The sequence below is a fragment of the Rhinolophus ferrumequinum genome, chromosome 4 (assembly GCF_004115265.2).
Source record: "Rhinolophus ferrumequinum isolate MPI-CBG mRhiFer1 chromosome 4, mRhiFer1_v1.p, whole genome shotgun sequence".
Classification (NCBI taxonomy): Eukaryota; Metazoa; Chordata; class Mammalia; order Chiroptera; family Rhinolophidae; genus Rhinolophus; species Rhinolophus ferrumequinum.
The window spans coordinates 57,719,570-57,741,779 of record NC_046287.1 but is presented as its reverse complement, the minus strand read 5'-3'; the positions used below and the strand labels follow the sequence as shown (position 1 = coordinate 57,741,779).

Here is a 22,210-nt window from a genome sequence, read left to right as displayed (position 1 = left end):
ACCAACGCTTCTCATTAAAATTCCTTTTCTTCACACACACGTATTGAAAAGAAAAAGATGCTTAGCAACACGGGTCTATCAGCTGTCACCACATCACAACAGGTAGCATTCTTCACTTCAGTAACAGCGAAGAACAAATCTTTACACCTAAATTCTCAGGTTCATTTTCTTAGAAAAATGTCTTCACATATAAGTCAACGTCTGCCATCAAATAACCAGCCAGGAAGGCTTGAAGAAATGGAGCCGAGTGTGGGTTCTGGTAGGGCAGCACACCAGAAAGACCAGGCAAATAACAGGTTTCCAAACACCGGCTTCCAAACGTACAGGTGACAAGAGTTGTAAGATTGACCTTTCCTTTTACCCCTGATCTTGCCATCGTGTTGCCTCTCAGGACTCCCATTTATCACTTACTTTACCTTCAACTCAGAGGAATCTGAAACAATATTTTTGGAGAATATTTTTAGTTACACATCTTAAAAATATTTTTCCAATTCAGAGAACAAAATATCAGACACAATTTTCAGCCCTCCCTGAATACTTAAATAACTAGTATTTTTCAGTTTTGGAACATACTTGTTTTTTGAGATGATACGTAAGACGTCTTTAACATCTTTATCCCTTGTTATAGGGGCTTATCTCTGTTGCTTTCACGAAAATTTCTGAAAATGAAGGCTTTATTCCAGTAAACAAAAATCTCTGGTAGGTACAGAACACGGCGTCATTTTAGTGGTTAGTCGCGCTCACACGGGTGTGCCCCCAGGAGCACTGAGACACCTCGTTCACCCCCTAGGTCCATTTCATACATCACTACGCTCAGCTCCTTCGCCTTCTTCATCCTGCTCCTCCTGTACCCCATTGTGGATGTGAAGGGACTGTGGACAGGAGCCCCATTCTTGTACCCAGGTAAGTCACCTCTAACCCAAAGGGAGGCAATGATGGTGACCCGTGCTGGGGCCTTGAGCCACGGACCTGGTGGCATGTTTCCATGTCGCGGGCTGAGGGAGAAAGTGGCAGAGGCCACGCAGTCCCAGGCTACACAGGACGTCCCTGCGTGCCTGGCCTGTTCCCAGGCAGTCCACCCATTTTACCCACTAAGAGAGTGGGGTCATTACCAGCTCCACTTGTTTCCTCGGGCAATACCAAACTGTAGAGGATCGGAAACAACCCGGGCATGTCATCCAGTTTCTGATGCTTCAGAAATGGGGCCATCCTTTCTTTCTTAATGTAACTGCACGTCCTTACAGATGATGCATAAGAAATATCAAGAGACATTATCAAGAGACAAACAGGTGGTTTAAATGCGGTTCTACTGGAGACTGACAGACCAGATCATTTCAATGGCTCATTTCAGCCCTCTGATTCTAGTAATAGCTACTTTCTTTGGACCTCAAGTTTTCTATGAGAAAATACAAGTTAATAATTTTTTTTTAATTGGGGAGTATTGGGGAACAGTGTGTTTCTCCAGGGCCCATCAGCTCCAAGTCATTGTCCTTCAATCTAATTGTGGAGGGCGCAGCTCAGCTCCAAGTCCAGTTGCCATTCTCAATCTTAGTTGCAGGGGGCGTAGCCCACCATCCCATGTGGGAATTGAACCGGCAACCTTGTTGTTGAGAGCTCGCACTCTAACAAAGTGAGCCATCCAGCCGCCCCTCCAGAAGCTCAGCGGCAGCTCGTTGTCTTCAGTCTAGTTGTGGAGGGCGCAGCTCACTGGCCCATGAGGGAATCGAACTGGCAACCCTGTCGTTCAGAGCTTGCGCTCCAACCAACTGAGCCATCCGGCCGCCCCATAAATTAATAATTTTGGCTTTCAGATTCAGCATTCAAGAATTACATTGTTATAAAAATGAATATTTTCTAATAATTTTTTGATACAGTTGACACGTAAATGTCTAGGATATGCCTCACTTATTTTTGGCAGTAGCCAATAATACAAGTGCGTGCTTTTTTGTTTTCTTCACTGAACGAAAGTCAAATTTCAAGAGTTCAGTAGATGATCAGATGTGACACAGAAGAACATTATGGTCTGCGTCTCTCCTTCAGGCATGAATTCCATCCTGGTGTACGTTGGCCACGAGGTCTTCCAGAACTACTTCCCCTTTCAGTGGAGGCTGCAGGACAACCAGTCGCACAAGGAGCATCTCATTCAGAACATCGTCGCCACTGCTCTCTGGGTGCTCATTGCCTACATTCTCTACAGAAAGAAGGTGTTTTGGAAGATCTGACGGCTCCAGCTGAAGTGTGCTGCTGGCAGACTCTAATGGGTTTGGGGGGAGTATCGAAGCAGCCTTTATTAAAGGGACTCGTTAATTATAAAACCTTGAGGATGTGTCTTTCCAGATTGTTGGGGAAGGTGCTGGTGCACTCAGGCTAACGGACTGTGACCGGCTCCTCAGAACTCCGCCTGCGTAGGTGGGACTTAGGAATTTGAAATCTAAATTGTCTTTTTTCTCCATCTTCTATGTAAGTGGATGGATTTGGAACTTTATTCTAAGGATTTCTCAGTTAACTTTTCAAAAGGGAATTACCATGGGCATTTCGCTTCAGTGACAGAAAAAAAAAAAACCAACACAACTAGGATTTGATTCTGATTGATCTTGTTTTCCTGCAAACTGCCCTTCCATGTGTACACATGCCAACCAAGAATGCCATCATTTTTGTTGTGGCTGACTATGAAGCATATTGAATGTGATGTGTTGTAATATAGTCTAATATTTTTTGGTTAAGTGAAGTTTCATATTTCAAGAAAGTCAGGGTAATTTCCTTTTCAGATCTGCAAGGCATTTGGTGGGTCCAAAAAAAAAAAAGCCTTTCTATCAAGCCATTTTCTCCTTTTCCCCACTTGAAAAAAAAATGTTGAAATACAGATGTGTTATTTTCAGCCACTCTTGCTTAGTTATTGGCTTATGTATCTATCTATTAATCTATCAATCATCTGTCTATCTACCTATCTATCCATCCATCCTGACCACCCACCTACTTCCCTGTCTTTCTCTCCGTGTACCTAGATGGTACCCAGGGACGTAGCTGTGGAAGAGAGAAAAGCAGATTGTCTTGCTTGGGCTCCAGCTTTGCCATCCTTACGTGTAAAATATCGGGCAAGTTCTTTGGCCTGTCTGGGCTGCAGTTGCGTCATCTGTGAAATGAGGGAGATAGTGATGGCCTCTCAGTTCCCTTCCAAGCCTTAGACCCCGTGAGGTGGGATACGTCAGTAGCTTTTCTGAAATCCTTAGAAAAATAATTTTATTATGGAAAACTCTTCAAAATAAATGATAATGAAACTTTAAGAAACTCTCATTGGAATGACCCTCCACAGTGCAGGCCGCTTGCCTGCTTGGAATCACAAAACTGAAGAAGTAGTTTCTCAGGAGTGAGGATGGGAAAACACACAAAGGGAAACAGTACTTCTCATGTGATGCATCATCATACTTACGAATTTTCTGTGAGAATTCCATATTTAAGGAAAATGTGACAATAGCTTGTACTTTAGAGCATGCTTCCGTGGTGAGATGAGGCCATCTCAACGTCGCTTCGACTGTCACCACTGCACGGATGACTTCCTTGTGTGTATTTCCAGCTCAGACCTCTATCCTGAACTCTCATCCTAACTGTCACTGCCTGCTGAACCCCTCCACGTGGACATCTACCCATATCCAGGCTCACCTCTTCCCTCTTTTCTTCTTTTGAATTCAAACCTTTTTCTCTTTGGATTTTCCTAGCTCTGTGAGTGGAGCATTCTCATCTCAATATAAAACTGCCATCTTTCATTCACCTACCTGCTTTTCCTCGCTTTTTCCACATTTAGTCATTGCCAAATCTCAATTCTGTCTCCCTCTTCCCCTGAATCTTCCTCATTCTCATGGTCACTACCTTATTTCTCTAGTCCAGACTCTTATAATTCTTTTTAAACTGGCCTCCTTCCCTCAGTCCCTCCTTCCGTAAAGTAACTGGATTAAGCTTTATGAAGCAGAGCTCAGAGCAGATCACCTCTTTATAAAACCTTACGCTGAAGTTGTAACAGCTTTGCCTGGCATGCGTAGCCATCCTCAGTTGAGCGCAACACCCATTTCCAGCTTTCCTTCCCCACCTTCTGGGCCCCTCTAGAGTCCTCCCACCTCCGTCACTTAGTCAGGACCTCCTGCTTCTGACTTTGATTATAGTCTTCCTGGATTACTTTTTCCTCTTAATTTTCTCCTATCTACCTATGACCTGTCACTTTAGACCCCATACTTCTAAGGCACCTCTCTTTTATTCTCGTCCAAAAATGGTATTTTCTTCCTCTGCGTTCTCAGAGAATCTTACGGGATCACGCTCATGGCACTCATCACTTTATGACTTGTGTGGTAGCTATTTGTGTACCCGTCTAGTTCTCCATGCTAGACTGTGAGCTCGTTAAGGGCAAGAATTATGCCCTGTTTATCTGCATTCACAGACACATGGCCTCGTACTTAACAGGCACTAACTAAATAAACATTTATTAAAGCAACGCAATGGTGGTTTTGTTTTTAATATTTCAGTGCTGATAAAATCAGTGTCTGGTGTGCCCCATGAAAATGTTCACGGAGCTAATGTGTGTGGGGACAATTATCTTGGAGGAAACCTGCTGCTACCCTTCTGTTGGCAATGAGTCATGATGGATGGTCACAGTTGTGTCACCCCAAATCTTAGCAAGTACAGCCCGTTGGGCCTCTCCGGATGAGTTATCCAGAAGCATTTCTCAAACTGGGATGTCTTGACCCATGACGAACAGGAAACCCTGATTCAGCCGGGTTAGAAGGAAAATGTCTCTCACATGCAAGTCCTGAGGGAGGCTGGCTCTGATCCGCTTGCACTCAGCCAGCTCACTTCATCTCATGGCTGTGAGATGACTGCCTCTGTGACAGCCAAACACACTCAGCAAACGGGACACTCACTGGAAGGGGAGGGCATTCCTTCTGTGTGTCTCATAATTATATTAGCCAGGAAACCCTCCCCAGAAGCCTCAGCATGCTTCCCCTGGTGTCTTACTGGCTACAAGTGCCTCACTTGACTTGCAAACCCAGCACTGACAAGGGAACCCGGATTGACCAAGCCCATGATTATGTGGAAGGTGGTGAAGACCTCCTTTGGGAGTGTAAGGTGGGAAAGCACATTGCCAGTGTCTGTCTTTAGTTGCATATTGGTATAACCTAACATTTTTTTAAGGTTTTTATATTTTATTGATAGAAATGTCTACATTATGAGATCCGACAATTAAGTTCATGAACTCATCCTAGAAAAAGTGCTGCATACCTCATTACTGAATATCACTAGGGTCACCTTCGAAGTACTCCCCTTGGGAAGCTATGTACCGATGCCAGCGCCTACTCCACCCTTCAAAGCAATTTTGGAACTCTTTTTCTGGAATGGCCATCGGAACTGTCGTTGTATTACCCTGATGTCCCGAATGTCATCAAAATGTCTTCCTTTCAATATTTCATTTGGGTAAAGAAAGAAGTCGTTGGGGGCCAGATCAGGTGAGTAGGAAGGGTGTTCCAATACAGTTATTTGTTTACTGGCTAAAAACTCCCTCACAGACAGTGTTGTGTGAGCTGCTGCATTGTCGTGATGCAAGAGCCATGAATTGTTGGCGAAAAGTTCAGGCCATCTAACTTTTCCATACAGCCTTTTCAAACAGTAAGCTTGGTTAACTGTCTAGTTGGCACAAATTCATAATGACTAATCCTTCTAATATCAAAAAAAGATTAGTAACATTGTAGCAAGTTCTCGAACTTAATTATTAGACCTCGTACCTGTAAATTAATATCTTTAATACCTGTAGTTATGGACAATTTCAATTTGTGTTTTTTTAAATTTTTTTTATTTATCCTATTTGACAAAATTCCAGCTGTTTTATTATGGCTTTAAAAAACAGTTTTGTTGGGTTTACTGATTAAATTAGTTCTTGTAGTTTGTTTCTTTTTATCTTTAATTTCAGCTTTTAAATTTCTTAATTCCTTTCTTTGGGTTATTTTATTCATTTTCTAGGTTCTTGAGTTGAATGATTAGATGTTTTATTTATTTCTAATCTTCCTTCTTTTTTTGACATTCAATATTATTTTATGTTAATTTCAGGTGTACAGCATAATGGTTACCCATTTATGTAATTTAAGAAGTGATCCCCTGACTAGTCTAGTGCCCACTTCACACTATACCTAGTTATTACCATATCATTGACTATATTCCCTACACTTTACACCCATGACTGTTTTATAGCTACCAATTTGTACTTCTTAATCCCTTCTTTTTCTTTCACCCACACTTCCCACCCACCTCCCATCTGTCAACCATCAAAATGTTTTCTGAATCTATGAGTTTGTTGCTGTTTTGTTTGATCATTTTGTTCTTAGATTTCACATACAAGCAAAACATTATTGCGTCTGTCTTTCTCTGTCTGACATACTCCACTCAGCACAACACCCTCAAGTCCATCCGTTCTTCTGCAGATAGTGAGAACCCTTCCCTTCCAAGGCCGAACAATATTCCATTGCATATATGTCCCACCTCCTCTTTATCCATTCTTCCATCGACAGACACCCAGGCTGCCTCCACAACTTGGCCATTGTAAACATGCTGCAATGAGCAGATGGATTCACATGTCCCCTAGAAGTAGCTTCAGTTTCTTTGGATAAATACCCTGAAGTGGGATTACTGTGTCCTTCATTGTCTCTTCTTACAACCTTTGTTTTGTTAATGTTTTTTAAACTTTTCAAAATTTATTTTTGAAGTGTGTTTTTCCAGGACCCATCAGCTCCAAGTCAAGTAGTTGTTTCAATCTAGTTGTGGAGGGCGCAGCTCACAGTCGCCCATGTGGGGATCAAACCAGCAACCCTGGTCTTAACGAGCATCGTGCTCTAACCAACTGAGCTAACCGGCTGCCCCCTAGCCTTTGTTTTAAAATCTATTTTATATTACTACCCCAGCTTTTTTGTTTGTTTGTTCATTTCATTTCCATTTTCATGATACATCTTTTTCCACCCCTTTATTTTCTGTCTCTGTGTGTGTCTTTCAATTTGAAGTGAGTCTCTTGTAGGCAGCATATGTAAGGGTTTTGTTTTCTTATCCATTCAGCCTTCCTATGTCTTTTGATTAAAGCATTTAATCCATTTACATTGAAAGTAATTGTTGACAGGTATGTAGTTATTGCCATTTTATTATTCATAATTTTGATTTGTTTTTCTGTCTTAAAGAAATCCCTCTAATATTCTTTGTAATACTGGTTTGGTGGTGATGAACTCCTTCAGCTTTTTCTTGTCTGGGAAGCTCTTTATCTGTCCTTCAATTTTAAACGATAGCTTTGTTGGGTTGAGTAGTTTGGGTTGTAGGTCCTCACTTTTCATCATGTTGAATATTTCCTGCCAGTCCCTTCTGGCCTGCATGCTTTCTGTTGAGAAATCAGCTGAGCTTCCTTATAAGTTCTAGTTGCCTTTCCCTTGCTGCTTTTAGGATTCTCTCTTTGTCATTAACCTTTGCCATTTTAATTATAATGTGTCTAGGTGTGGACCTGTTTGGTTTCATCCTGTTTTGGACTCTCTGTGCTTCTTGGGCTAGTATGTCTATTTCCTTCATCAGGTTAGAAAAGTTTTCAGTCATTATTTCTTCAAATAGGTTTTCCATTTCTTGCTTTCTCTCTTCTCTTTTTGGTGCCTCAATGATGCGAATGTTGTTATACTTGATGTTGTCCCAGAGGTCGCTTAAACTATCCTCATTTTTTTTTTTATTCTTTTCTCTTTTTTGCTATTCTGATTAGGTGTTTTTTGCTATCTTGTCTTCCAAATTGTTGATTCGATCCTCTGCTTCATCTAGTCTGTTGGTGATTCCTTCCAGTGCATTCTTCATTTCAGTTATTGTATTCTTCACTTCTAACTGGTTCTTTTTTATGATTTCTACGTCTTTTTTTATGCTTGCAATCTCTGTTGAAATTCTCACTAAATCCCTTGAGCAGCCTTATAACCATTGTTTTGAACTCTATCTGGTAGGTTGCTTGCCTCCATTTCCGTTTAGTTTTTTTTCTGGATTTTTCTCCTGTTCTTTCATTTGGGATGCATTTCTTTGTTTCCTCACTTTTGGCTGCCTCTCTGTGTTTGTTTCTATGTATTAGGTATTTCTGCTATGTCTCCCAGTTCTGGCCAGGTGGCCTTATGTAGTAGGTGCCCTGTGGGGCACAGTGACACAGTCTCCCTTGTCTCCTGCTCTGGGTGCTCCAGGAGTATCCCTTGTATGGATTGTGTGTGCCCTTCTGTTGTAGTTGAGCCTTGATTGCTATTGGCACATCAGTAGGTGGGACTGACCCTCAGGCTGATTAGCTGTGGGGTTTGGCCATGTCCACAGCTTATGGGCTGCTGTGCAGGAGATTGACCCCACTAAGTGGGATTTACCCCAGTGGGCTCTGTGGCCTGTTAAGACTGTCCTTCGTGTATGCTGCTTGTGGGGCTAATTGGGTAGTGTTCTGCTGTCGTCTGAAGCTGACCTGCAAGTATATTGGTTCTGAGGTCTCTCGGGAGGGGCTCCGGTGCAGCCCCAGGTTAGCCACTGTCTGTGACCAAGCAGGGAGTACTGGTAGGAGCTACAAAGCAATACATGGTTGTTCGCTGCCAATGCCGTACCTGGAGGCATGTGGGAGAGGCCATGCTGTGAACTGAGGATGGCTGCCACCAGCACCAGGCCTGGGGGACTCTGCAAAAAGCTGGGACACTTGGAAGCCTACTGCCACCTGCCAGCTGCCTTAAGCTTCAGCCACTGATAAAACCTGGTGTGGTATATGAGTTAAGTGAAGCAGGGTCTCAGGGAGTCACTAGAGTGGGAAGAGTTGTGGTCATCAGGTTAATGCAGATTCTGGTTTGGTGCCAGTGCTAAGCCTGGAGTGACTCAGCAAAAGTCTCAGAGTGCACCAAGGCCAGTTGCCACCTGCCTTAGGCCCAGGGACTCCAACAGTTTTCCTAGAGAGAGTGCAATGCAGAAATGGGCTGGGTGCTCTGAGAAAGTGCCTCCAGCTGCGCGACTGTGAATGGGGGAGGAGGGCAGGTCCCAGCTGAGTCAACAGAGCGAAGCATTGGAGCTCACCAAGCCAGTCAAATTCAGACTTGGCCTGTGGGGGCGGGCTCAATATAAGAAAGATGGCTGCACAGAAAGAGGACCCCTCACCGGGAAAATGCCGACTGTCCTCCAGTCCTCCCCCTGCAGTCACACTCCTCAGTCTGAACCTCCATATGTCTCCAAGGCCCCAAGTCACTGTCCCATCGCTGGAACCCAAGGTGAGTGCCTGTGAGTGAGCCTGTGTGCTATCTGTTTAAGAGGACGTCTGGGTTTCCTGCATCCTTTTGTCCTACCCCAATGGTCAGAATTCCCACTGTTTTTCACAGCCAGATGTCGTGGGGGCTCCTTTTCTTGGCACCAGTTCTCTGGCTGGGGAGCCTGGTGTGGGGCTGACGTCCCTCACTCCTCCCAGGAGGAACCTACCTCCATGGCTGAGGTATCCCTCCTGATTCTTAACCACCACAGGGAGGTTTAGGGCCCGTTCCGCCTTTCTGCCCCTCCTATCAGTGTCGTCGTGGCTCCTTCTTTATATTTTCAGTTATAGGACTTCTGTTTGGCTAAACTTCAGATGGTTCTCCAGGTTGATTGTTCTATAATTTAGCTGTAATTTTAATGTGTTCATGGAAGGATGCAGCCATCTTGGATCTCTCTCATGTAATCTAACTCTTCCCCAAAGTGTAGCAAGCCCACATTTTTCTCTTGGTAATCAGTATTTGTTGGGGATTAGTTTCAAAATAATGTTTTTCTTCAGGATACATGCATTTCCAAATTCAAAGTTGGTAGAAATACTGGATATTTGCATTATGTTATAAATTGCCTGTCTTCATAAACACCTTATCTAATTGTGTATGTCTAAACACTACAATAGACAAAAGATGCCATTATCACGCTGACTTTACTTTGCAGAATTCCATCCAAAATGCTAGCTCTAAGGACAGGTGGCCTTGCTCCCTGAAGTGCCTGGCATATGACTCCCCACAGTGTCTGTTACCATTTTGGGTTCTGGTGAAATTCTGTCCTGACTACTGGGACTTTCTCTATAGAAATCAGTTCTTCTTCTGATTTACCACTTCAAGACTAGTTTGTTCTTGTATCTTAACCTATTTGTAGTCACATCCTTCCACTTCCCCTGCAATTTGGCACACAGGAGTGGCACCACGAAATTAAGAAAAAAATGATCCTTTTTTATCTGGTGCCTAACGATTTGGGTATTAGAAAGTCTTGTTTTGATATATATTGCTCCCAAACACCAATCTGAGGAGGGTGTTAGTAAAACAGAGGTAAGTGTCTGTTTAATTTGAAAGCAGTTGGAGGACAACACACTCCATGAGAAAAACAATAGGATGGTTTATATAGTTGTAAACTACTCATATTATATTGATACACTGTAAAATCAGCTAGAGGAAGTATTTCCTGAGATCAGATGTCTATTAGTTAAAGCACTTTATTGACTTTAATATACCTATAAAAAGGGTCTTAGATTTCTAAATCTCTTTATGCGAAGTAACTGAATAACTTCTTAGCTCGTTCATTCTTAAATAGCCCCTAGAAACAAAAGTTTGTTGTTTACCTAATATATTTCTGGGAACAGCAAAAGAAAAAAATAAACCTGACAGCTAACACTGGTTGAACAATTACGATGGGCAATTTACTCTTCTAAGTATTTCAGGTGATGTCGCATTTAGTCTTTATAACCTGTAAGTGCCATTACCTTTGTTTTTCTGGTTGAAAAGCTTGAGGAACAGAGAAACTAACTTGTCCCTAATACATTGCAAGTGAAGGGCCGCGCAGAGCCAGGGTTGGAAGCCCGGCAGTCTGGCCCCAGAGCACCGGCAGACAGCACCAGGCCTCCCTGGCACAGCAGCAGGGCTATCTTGAGGCCTGAGCAGAGAGGTGCCTCCCCTTCCATCATTCCTTTTCCTGGACTGTTTGGCAGATCCCCACCCCTACCCTCATGGCTCCTTCAGCAGAAGTTCACTCACGTTCACTCTGGCATAAAGGTTTTTGGTATTAAAACTTCCCAAATGAAAATATAATGTTGATATGTAATATTTAACGTAACTATGGAAAATCAAATCTTGAGATCATGAAAAGAATAATGTCTTTTTAAAAGTAAAGTGCACCCTTGTTTAGAAACTCGTAAAAAGTGAGATAACATCTTAAAAACTCCAAATTTAGGATGATTTTTATTTACAAAACAGGTTGATTCTTTCGTTTTACAAAAATTACAAAACAATGACTCTTAAAAATAGAAATAGCTTCTCAGACTCTTGGAAACTACTTTTAGGCAACCAAGGAGTTAGAACTCAGTTTTCTTCTCTTTAAGAGTCATAAAGCAACATTCGTCAATGCTTTATGTCTTCCCCCAAAATGACACGGCTATGACTTGTGTAGCAGAAAGGTCTCCAGTCAGGCCAGAGTCTGAAGAAGCAAGATCTTCTCGTTGATGCAGAACCTGTGCAGCACCACCATCAGGTTCTCACCGCAGCGGGACACCTGGCGCTCCATGGCCAGGCGGAAGTCCTCCTTCACACCCTTGGTGATGCCCCGAGTAACCGTGTGGTGCCTGAGGGCAGTGACAGGGAAACAGATGGACACCACGGTTAGCGCTGACCTCACTGGTCAGGGTCTCTGGGGTAGGAGGAAGGCCTGCCTCAAATCTAAGTATAAGTAAGTAAACAATTTAAAAAAGAATAGCCCGAACCAATCAACCCCTTTGCCTATTCCTTCTCAGAAAGACTTAAAACTAGAATGACATCTTTCCCACTCAGTAAAAGGATATTTTAAACATCTAAATGTCTGGTAAAATGTCACCTGCTTTGCTTTTGAACTCCTGCAGCTTTGACGTTCTGCATCCCTATGCTGACTTGTGCACAGTTCCGTTACTCTGGGCCAACTGGGTCCCTGTTCACACTAGCACACAGCTCGTGCCTAGTCAGGCCAGCTGACTGCAGAAGCAGCAGCAGGGAGGAGGAAAACCACAATGAACCAGCCACCAAACTGAGCTCGGGTCCCTGGCCCCTCGGGCCGGTGCTCCGTGAAAGGTTCAAGGATTGTGCACAGCCACCGGGTTCAAGCATGTCTCTGTCCCCGTGCAGTCAGAACAGGACAGCTCCTCTAAGTGGTGAGCCCAGCCAGATTCATGTCTGCTTGAGAAGCAGGAGGAGTTGGGGATCCCAAGACAAGAGTCTGGCACAGGTGGGGAGAGCAGCAGAAATCGATGAAGAACAGCCAATGGCCTGCGAAAGCCATGTGAACACCAGATCTGCTCCACGTGCACATTGGTGGGAGGGCAGGTGGGAACACAAGCAAGGTCTTTAATTACACCCCAAAAAGTTGTGCTTTAGAGAAGGAAATCACAAAGGAAATCCCACCAAAATGAAGAAAGAAAAAGAATAATCTAGCAAAATCCAACAGGTTCGGTTAAAAGGAAAGGAGTTTTAACTACTAGTTCAGCAATTTGGTGGATTTAGACAAATAGAAGCCATCTCCATTCCCCACCCCTGCTGCTTCACTTGCATCAGACACAGTGACAGAGATTTAAAATTGGATTGTTATGTATTGGCCAAAATAAAACTGTTGAAACCACTCTAAAATGTTTGTGCTTCAAAATTTGTAGACTTTAAAAATTTAGTGTCGAAGTACCACAGAAGCCATAAGGCTGCAGTGCAGCAGAAGAAAAACACCCCGGCTTTGTCAAGACTCGTAAGGATACTTCTGGCCACTCCACACTGCCCACGGACATTTTAAAGAACATGCAGTGAAATGGCCAAGCCATGGAGGAAACACACAGTTCTCTGTGGACATTTCTAGTCACGCCTGGCTGGTGAACTCGGTAACAAGGACACCGTATCAGTGAGGCTGAGGCCGAGTCCCACGGGGAATAGATGCACACCATTTTATGCTGTCCTGAGATTCTGATCTTCTGGGTCCCATTCTGCAACCCCAGTTGGAGCTGAGTCACTAACAAACTGGTATGTGCGGACAGTAAGCTCAAGGGTATTGATGGTTCAAAGCAAACTCTCCCCATAATACAAGCAAAACGTAATAAAATGTGTCCTGCTGGTCATGGTTCAATGGTACTGTTGCCATATCGACAGGGCAACACAACGCAATTATATTTCTGTCAGAGCCTCTATCCCTCTGGCAAATTTGGATGAAGAGAATTACTTAACTTTCGTGGTTTAAGAACAGGATAAATCAGCTAATAAACATGACATTCTAGCCTACCAAATATTTTCAATTCATAACATTAAGGTCTAAAAACCAGTATCGATGGCAGGCAAATACTGTGCTAATGCCTGCTGAGATCAAAACCTCAACACTGGTCACTAATATGAAAATCCAAGAATAAAAATGTACTTAAAATAAGCTTCGGCATCCTTAAGTAGTTATAATTGAATGCCTTATGTTTTATAAAAAGAGAATCATAGTTTAGTGCCTAATCTAATGTGCACTTAAATCTGACAGTTTTATATAACTTTCATGTCTTTCTAGATCCATAATGATTTTTAAATCGAACACAAAAACACTGGCAACTTATGGGAAAAAATAAGAAATGTTACAATATTACAACCAGATGGTTTGCCAAGGAATGCAGAACAAATTAAAAAAATAAAGCATGAAGAAGAGCACTGAGGAACAAAGAGCTGAAAACCATGGGCAGTAAAACATGTTGACATAACAGCACACTATGAGCAGGTGTTTTTCCACTTGGTACCTGTCAGCAGTCTGTATGCTGGGCTGAAGCACAGGTAAGAATTCCTGCTGCAGTAACCCCATGGGAGGGCTAGAAGGCCTTTAAAAAACAGCAAACAGCAGCATTCAAACACCCACACCGACTCACCCTGCACTGCAAAAACAACACGCCAGAGAAAATGCACAAGACCAGAAGCAGACTATACAGAAACCCTTTAACCTCCACCGGCCCCTGGCTGCAGCTGTGTCAGGACGACGGGGAGAAGCTAGTGAGCCCTCTCACTGCACCCGCTGCTGAGGCCTGTCCACAGGCATCGTGGTTCCTGGTCTCCGAGCTCAGCCCACTTGAGATTTGGCATAAAAAGCAACCACTGAGGAAGGACGATGAGATGCAACTGAATGGCGGTGGGGAGAGGGGTTAACACTTGAGAAGACACGTTTTCACATCCAGCATCCTTCACTCTCCACTCTTCTCATGCCCACGCCAATCCCAGAAATAGACCTGGTGACTTTTTGTAACCATCCTTGACAGGACTGAAGCCCCAAAGTGAAGAGGCCCTTCCGAGAGGACTAGAGGGGCTGGCAATTTTTCTGATAAAGAAAGGTTGAGTTTGAATTTCAAAAAGTACTGAAAAAAGGAAAAATGGGGGGAAAAAAAAGAGTCTGGGACCCATGGCTTTGCAGAATTCTGTAACAACAAAGATTTAGTATATTAGCTGGGTGATCAACTCATAGAATATCATTATCCACCCTATTCAGAGCATACACAAGACACCGTTTTCCATTTTCATCCAGTCTAATGCAACTAAGATACTGCAAATATCAGCATAGAAATTTTTCTCTATTTTACAATACATAAAAGCAAAATGTCAGGCAGGCCCCAGGTGCCCCAGTGTTCGTACTGTACCTGCTTGCATCCGAGATGCCACAACTAGGACGGACTCACAACCTTACCCAAGGAGAGGGACTGTACACTGTTCACAACATCTCTGCCACTTAGCTGCAGGGGCCCCCCAAAAGGTCTTCAGTGGCTTCAGAGAATTTGTTTGCATCCCAAAGGGAAAAGGAATATAGTTTTATTGCCAATCATACCTCAATTAGCAAGAGTGCTCTGGCGTACGCAGCTTGCTTTTCCCACTGTAGTTGAGGCATAAGTAATTTGAAATGCAGGTTTTAAATGAACCTTGAGACTCACAGTGACGACTGGACAAATTCCTACAATGTCAACTCACTGAATCACAACGCCAATTCCTGCCTCCAAACTGATGGAAGCAGGTTTCCTATGAGGCTTAGTGGTCTTCTACAGGGGAGTTAGAAGAAATTAAGGGTTATATGACCAAGGTGAGAGCATGGAATTATCCCTCACAACCTAGAAACGTATGCTGGGAATCAATGCCTTGCCCTAAACAACCCTTAACAGTGATATTATCTGGGTGTCCAACAGTTACTTGATTCATTCCTTGTCCACGGAGGTTCTCTGCATGTAATTCAGGTCACTGTTTAGCTTAATAAAAACTGGCTAAAAAAGAAAGTTTCCAGTATAGTAAACAGATTCCACTGTTGATTTTTCTGGCAATCCATTCTCTCCCACTTCCACAGTTAAGCATTATCTAAGTAAAATGAGAATTATCCGTAGGTTTAATCCTAAGTAAATGAAGTTGGTTCTAAGGCTGTCTCTATATTATAATAATTTATATAATTAGTGTTAATTGGAATTAACTAAAAAACTATTAAAGGTATATTTGTATATCCAGCCTCAAAACCTAGAAAAGAAACCACAACACAAAAGGGGTTACGGAGGCTCCCATGTCAAAAGCAATATTCTTCTCAAACACTGTTAAGAATATTTTGAACCTGCAATTATTGTTCCCATAGTTTGTATTCACAGTCTTAGGGAAGTAAATGGAGATGGGAAGATGAGCATGTCCAGTCCTTCTTGCTGAAGCAACCTAATGTATAAAGGTCTTATGTTTAAACAAAAACAAAAACAAACAAAAAAAAGCATTTTTTTTATATGTTTAAAATATTTAATAACATTTATAAGATGAAGGACAAGAACCACCCCCCTTAATTTTCCCATTCCTTAGACTGGATTCCACAAGACTCTATTATTGACCGGACATGTTGTTTCTATGCACCAGATTACTGAGGTTATAGATATCCAGAATGAACATCTCTTACTTTCCTCTCTCAACACTTCTAAGACTCTATAAAGAGAACAAGATGTGGATTTTGGCTTTCAACGACTGAAAACGTGTTCATTTCACAATTGAGGGGAAAAGGAAAATGTTTTCAGCCTTAGCAACACTTTCTTCTCACTCAGGTTGCGTCTCTTGCAGTGGCTCTACACTGACTGAAGACATGCTGAATATGCAGGATGCAAAGGAGGAAGTACGAAAATCAAACTGCGTGGCATTTCAATCACAGAGGATATATTATCCAAATTACAACGAGGACTAAAGGATAGAAGCAAGATTTATGAGCTATTTAAAAATCATAAATGGTTACTAACTTTCTCTAAGTGTAGTGGGGCAAGCCTGAGGCCAAGCACCCCACCGTCACTTATGGGGGCAGGTGCATTCTTGGAGATCTAGACTGGCTATTTTTCTTTGTAAAATAATTATGTATTTTTCTATTACTTTCTATGTAAGCAATGAGGAGAGCTTAGGTGGGCTTCAATTCAATACTGAACTCCAGGTATAACCTTATAAATAATGTTTGTAGTTTTTCCTAACGAATTGTCCTAATCCAGTACAATTAAGCATGGCTTTTCTTAATTGACAGCACTCTAAGTCTAATCAAAAATTTATAGAATCAAGCTGCAAATTTTGGAACGGAAAAGATATCATGAATGAGACTGTCATCTAGTGAAAAAGTTTCAAAAGTAACAGGAACACCCCAATTGAAGCAACATTTTATCAGAAATGTAGCTAAGGAAATGGGAAGTCTTGGGAAAGGTATCCAGAATCAAACCTACTCTTAAAAAAAGAGATCAGGTTTGGATTCCTTTCTATTAAATATTTGAAAGGTATGTAAATTTACAAGTATGTCCTACAAGCACACAGAAGGAGAGCACTTAGCATGGGAGGGCAAGAGACAGTCTGCTTACTTGATCAGCATTCCTTGATTGGGTAGTAATTCCAGATGAATTTTCCCACCTTCCTGAGTTCTTAAGTAGGCGAATTCCTCCAGCATATCAATATCTGCAGGCCAGATTCAGGTTAACCACATGAAGAGCAAAGTGCTCTGGTCTCTTGGATGAGGAAACAGGCTTGTAGTGACTGAGTAATCCCACTAACACTTGTAGAGTCAGTATTGGAACCCAGGTCTGCCTGATTCTAAAACTAATGATTTTTAAACTGACCAAACTACCTCACAAAGATAAACGTTTTTCATATAGATGATAATCAAACATGCTATGTGGTCATAAGAGCAAAAGCTTCTATTTTCTTAATAAGAGATGAAAGAGGAGGAGGGGTGTTGTATCCCCCCAAAAGGTTAAGAATTATTGCTCTGGGCATTTGGACAAGGATATGAGATTCCTTGCAACTCAAAAATAATGTGTTAAGATAAGCAATAAAGTATAAATACCAAACTGATGCATAACCTTTCATTCAAAGGTGGTCTTTCCCTAACAGACAGTATGAAATCCAATATCCCTATCCCTGGCAGCAACTGTTGTGTTGGGAAGCATCTGTGGTGAGCACCCAGTGGCAGCTGGGACAGCCACTGCAGTGCTCCAACCACTGACCCCCAGGGGACAGCAATGGCCCAGGAGAGGCCCCTGGAGGCCCTCTTCTGTTAGACGAAGACCAATGAACTATTGTATTCTATGGCCAAATCAGCCCCTCTGGGCCTATCAGGAACCTGTAGGCTGTTACTTCAGGCATCTTGGGTACTTTCCTGAAGTCGCTGGCAGTGGGAAATGGAACAGGGTAGTTGACATTCCTGATTCCTTGCATTACCTCCTTGAGGCCTTTTATGACTTTCACAAGTCCCATTTTTAATCCTCCTTTCCTTCTCCTTTTCCCCCAGTGAAAACCATTATTTCTACCCAGAATGGTTCATTCATTAAAAAAAGATCAGAATTTCTTATGCTTAAACAAGAAAAAGGATACTTGTAACATAATTGAAAAAATTCTCGTATTGGAAATTTCCTTGTTGGCAAATCTTATTGACAGCTTTCAAGAAAAGATTCTCTCCCCGTGGCCACTCTTGCTGAAGCAGTACGATCACATGCCCCAGTGCCATGTCATCCCTGCTGTCCGTGAAAGCTCTAAGCTGCAAGACAAAGATGTATGCAGACACAATAGGAAAAGGAATCACGGGGTAATCTGAAATACACCGAACATCATCACTTCCTTAAAAATAATGCTGTAGTATGAGTAAGAAGGGAACAAAGCAGGAAACAAACCCGCCCTGCAAACATCACAACTGCCCACGCAGGAGGGTAGGTCCTGACCAGAGAAGCCCTGGTTACCCCTGCGCTGTGAAAATGGTCTCTGGCAACGCGTTTACATGAGCATGTTGATGGGACCTAGCCAAGCATGGTGGGCCTGAAGCTTTGAATTGGGAAATCAGGGAGAGAGAAAGCTGAGCAGTCTATAAACAGAGAGAAGAATTTGGGGATTTCTTTTAAGGAGACAGTGGGGGTGGAGGGTGGGCAAGAAGCCATCTGGGAGAGATGGGATTGAGGAGAACATGGGCCGGGGAGAAAGAAAGGCAGTGAGCAACAAGGAAGGAAACAGGAATGTGAACTGGAGAAACTTCAAAGGACTTTTTGTTCTAAATGAGCAGCTATGTCTAAAATCACCTTTAAATTGTTTCTGGCACCCCAAGAGATTCTGATGATGAGTTTAATTTGGAATTACTGCTCTAAAGTGGAGACCCGATACTGTTGTTCTCTCGCTCATAAGCCTGTCTACTCTAAGGGTTCATAATATCTGCAGCTAAGGGCCTAGTGTTCTTTCAACAGTCTTTAACCTTCCTTCTGGGCCTTTGCTGGTGTTCATCGTTATACCTAAAATGCTTTCACTCACCATATCTTCATGATAATAAACTTATCATCCCTCTATGAACCCAACTACATTTATATTCCCTTCTTCTGTAGCTAATATATTCTGACTTGTATATTAATTTATAAAATATTTACTGAACACTACTATAAGCAAAGTTATTTGCATGTTTGTCCCACTTCTCAAGGATGGGATTACTTCCTACTGATCTTTGCTTAGTACAGACAATATTTAATAAATATTTGTTAATTCTTAGCCCACGTAATTCTTCTCTACACCAACCTGCACTTTAAAAGGACTAAACTAACATTCATTCTCAAGGCTCTCAATTCGAGTCATTCCAGATCATTAGAACAACAACGCAAATTAAATGCCTTTCATGACAAATGAACATTCACACTAATCACCTTTAAGCTTACCTTGAAACAAGCTAACATTAAATGCAGGCAGTACGGCATGACAGCCTTGCTGGTGCAAGGCAGGAGCTTCAGATCCGAACCTAACAAAAGTCCACAATATATTTGTTATTACCAAAGAAAATAGCTTTGTAAAGCATGTGTTTAAGATGCTTTCCTTAAAAAAAAAGACAAGCAACAGTTGCATTATTTCATAGATTTAAGCCTTAACTATATTTACTGAAGGTGAAATTGGTTTTTGAACAGTCTCTAGACTTCATTTATCAATCTTCTTTCCTAAGCTTGCTTAAATACTTTTTATTAGAAAACATTTCAAATATACAGAAAATTATGTAGAGAGAATATTACAAACACCAGTGTGCTCACCAATCAGCTTTGTAAAATGTTAACATTTTGCTTTCATTTTTAAAGGTTTTAATATAAGTTATATCACAAATTCAGTTGAAGCTTCTTGTGTACCTTTTCCGATCCCATTCTCTTCCTCCCTCCCTAGAGGTAAATTTTATTCTGAATATGGTGTTTATCATCCCTATGCATATTACATACTTTTAATGCAGAAATTTACATTCATACAACACAGCAATATTTCCCATGTATTCAGTCTACCATGTAAATGGTGTCATAGCATATGTACCCTTCTGCAAATTACATTTTTGATACTAATACCTGTGGTTCTAGGTCATTGATTTTTTTCTTAATTGAGGCGTAATTGACATGTGACATTATATTAGTTTCAGGTGTACAAATAATGATTTGATATTTGTATGTATTGCATAATGACCACCACAATAAGTCTAGTTAACATTCATCACCACACATAGTTACAGAATATTTTTCTTATTGTGATGAAAACTTTAAGATCTTTCTCGGAGCAACTTTCAAATACGCAATACAGTATTATTAACTATAGTCACCATGCTGTACATTATATCCCCAGGACTTATTTTATAACTGGAAATTTGTACCTTTTGACGTCCTTCACCCATTTGCCCCCTCCTCCAATTTTCAATGTTATATGCTATTCTGTTGTTTACATATGCCACAATTGATTTATCTATTCTTTTATGGTAGACATTGCGATTTCCAATTTTTCACTATTATAAACAATGCTGAATTAAACATTCATATATATATATATTTATTGTGTATATATATATATATTTAATTAGTTGTAGGTGCACAAAACAAAGTAATAGTTAGACGTTTATCATTTATATCCCTCACACTGTGTCAACCCCCCTCCCCCCATATATTTTCTTCTATGCTTGTGGAAAAAACTTTAGGCAATGGTTTTCAAACCAAGACCTTAATCATCTCCTTTGCGGTGTGTGCTCTGGTAGCCTAAATCTTTCTCTGCCTAGAAGGTACAAAGATTTTCTTCTACAAGTTTAAGTTTTAGTTTTCATATTTAAATCTTAAAATTTAAAGAATTTTTGTGTAGTATGAAAGAGGGATCTCATTTTCATTGTTGTTGTTTTTCCATTTGGGTAAGCAATCGTCCCAGTACCACTTAGATAAATTCATTCTTCCCCCACTGAACTGTGATGCCATCCATTTCTTGGCTCTCTCTTCTGTTCCACTGGTCAATCTCTCTGCCAATACTAGATTATCTTAGTTACTATACCTTTAAAATAAGTCCTGATGTCTGCTAGGTCAAGTCTTACCCACCTCATCTATTTCTGTTCCACAGAGAAACTTAATTTTTGAAGAGGTGTGGGCTATATATATATTTTAAAACCTTTTGTTATAGAAAATTTCAAACATATATAAAGTAAACATAAAAGTATAATGAACTGCCAAGTACTTCAAGAAGCTTTAATAATTATCAAAACTGTCATGCTTTCTTCTTCTAGAAAGTTTTCAGTGTCGTAAGAAATCTATCTACTATCAGTTGCAAAGATATTTCCTTCTAAAAAATGTTATCATTTTAGCTTTTCCATTTAGTCTATACTCCATTTCAAATTCACTTTGTGAATAATATAAGGGTCGAGACTCGTTTTTTTCCCCCACATAAAAATCCATTTGTTCCAGCACCATTTATTGATAAGGCTTTCCTTTCTCCATTGAATTACTTTGGCGCCTTCATTGAAAATCATTTAACTATGTGTGTGGGTCTATTTCTAGATTCTTCATTCTTATGCCAATATTGTCTTAATAACTGTTGCTTTACATTAAGTCTTGCTATCGGGTAGATTAAGTCACACAATTTCACCTTTTTAAAAACTGTTTTGGCTATTGTAGTTTGTATTTCCAAGTAAATTTTACAGTCAGCCTTGTCAATTTTTACAAAAAATAAAAAATCTGCTGGGATTTTGACTTGGATTGTACTGAATTGATAGACACATTTGGGGTGAACTGGTACCTTAACAATATTGAGTCTTCGGCTCTACAAACGCGATTTTGCACATTTTTTATTCAATTTATCCCTAAGTATGATTCTTGATGTTATTCTATTTGGAGATTTCTTATGCTTTCTATGTTGCCAAATATATAGTTTGAATAAAAGCAGTATTTTTTTAACCTTTATGCCTTTACTTCTTTTTCTTGCCTATTGTATTGGCTAGACGCTCCAGTATGTCGAATTGAAGCAGTGAGAGCAGATATTCTTGTATTGTTGTTGCTCTTGGGGAAAGCATTCAATATTTCATAGTTAAGTATGATGCTGAGGAAGTTTCCTTCTATTTCTAGTTTGCTAAGATTTTTAAAATCAGGAATGATAAATGTAAACATAATTGAATTCTGTCTGCATCTATTAAGACAATCATATATTTTTCTCCTTTAATCTGCTAATGTAGTGAATTACAGTGATTGATTTTCGAATGTTAAACAACTTTTGCATTCCTGACATACTTGGGCATATGTACGAGTATTACCCTTCTTATTTTGTTAAGGATTTTGGCATCTAAGTTCATGATGGATACTGGCTTTTAATGTTTTCTCATAATGCTCTTGTTTGGTTTTGCAATCAGTTATGGGAGCCTTAAGAACTGGATTGGAGAGCGTTCCCTCTTCCTCTATTAAGACTGTGTA

The 22,210-nt window shown here is 41.0% G+C and overlaps 2 protein-coding genes across 4 annotated transcripts in view; one reads left to right on the top strand and one right to left on the bottom strand.

The window, feature by feature from the left end:
- HGSNAT (heparan-alpha-glucosaminide N-acetyltransferase) overlaps positions 1 to 4,483 on the top strand; it is a 31,901-nt gene extending 27,418 nt beyond the window's left edge. The window contains exons 16-18 of the mRNA XM_033104510.1: positions 629 to 699; positions 791 to 903; positions 2,041 to 4,483. Of these exons, the coding sequence (XP_032960401.1) occupies positions 629 to 699; positions 791 to 903; positions 2,041 to 2,222 (366 nt within the window). The 3' untranslated portion in view covers positions 2,223 to 4,483. The remainder of the gene's footprint in view (positions 1 to 628; positions 700 to 790; positions 904 to 2,040) is intronic.
- Positions 4,484 to 11,203: 6,720 nt separating this feature from the next.
- Positions 11,204 to 22,210, bottom strand: part of INTS10 (integrator complex subunit 10) — a 30,399-nt gene continuing 19,392 nt past the window's right edge. Inside the window, exons 14-18 of one of the 3 annotated variants that reach the window (XM_033104217.1) lie at positions 19,184 to 19,263; positions 17,868 to 18,030; positions 16,859 to 16,952; positions 13,772 to 13,849; positions 11,204 to 11,617 (exon numbers count right to left, since the gene is read on the bottom strand). In XM_033104217.1, coding sequence (XP_032960108.1) covers positions 11,461 to 11,617; positions 13,772 to 13,849; positions 16,859 to 16,952; positions 17,868 to 18,030; positions 19,184 to 19,263 — 572 coding nt within the window. In that variant the 3' untranslated portion in view covers positions 11,204 to 11,460. Of the gene's footprint in view, positions 11,618 to 13,771; positions 13,850 to 16,858; positions 16,996 to 17,867; positions 18,031 to 19,183; positions 19,264 to 22,210 lie in introns of those variants that run through there. The other 2 variants (XM_033104218.1, XM_033104219.1) reach the window with 2 other exon arrangements.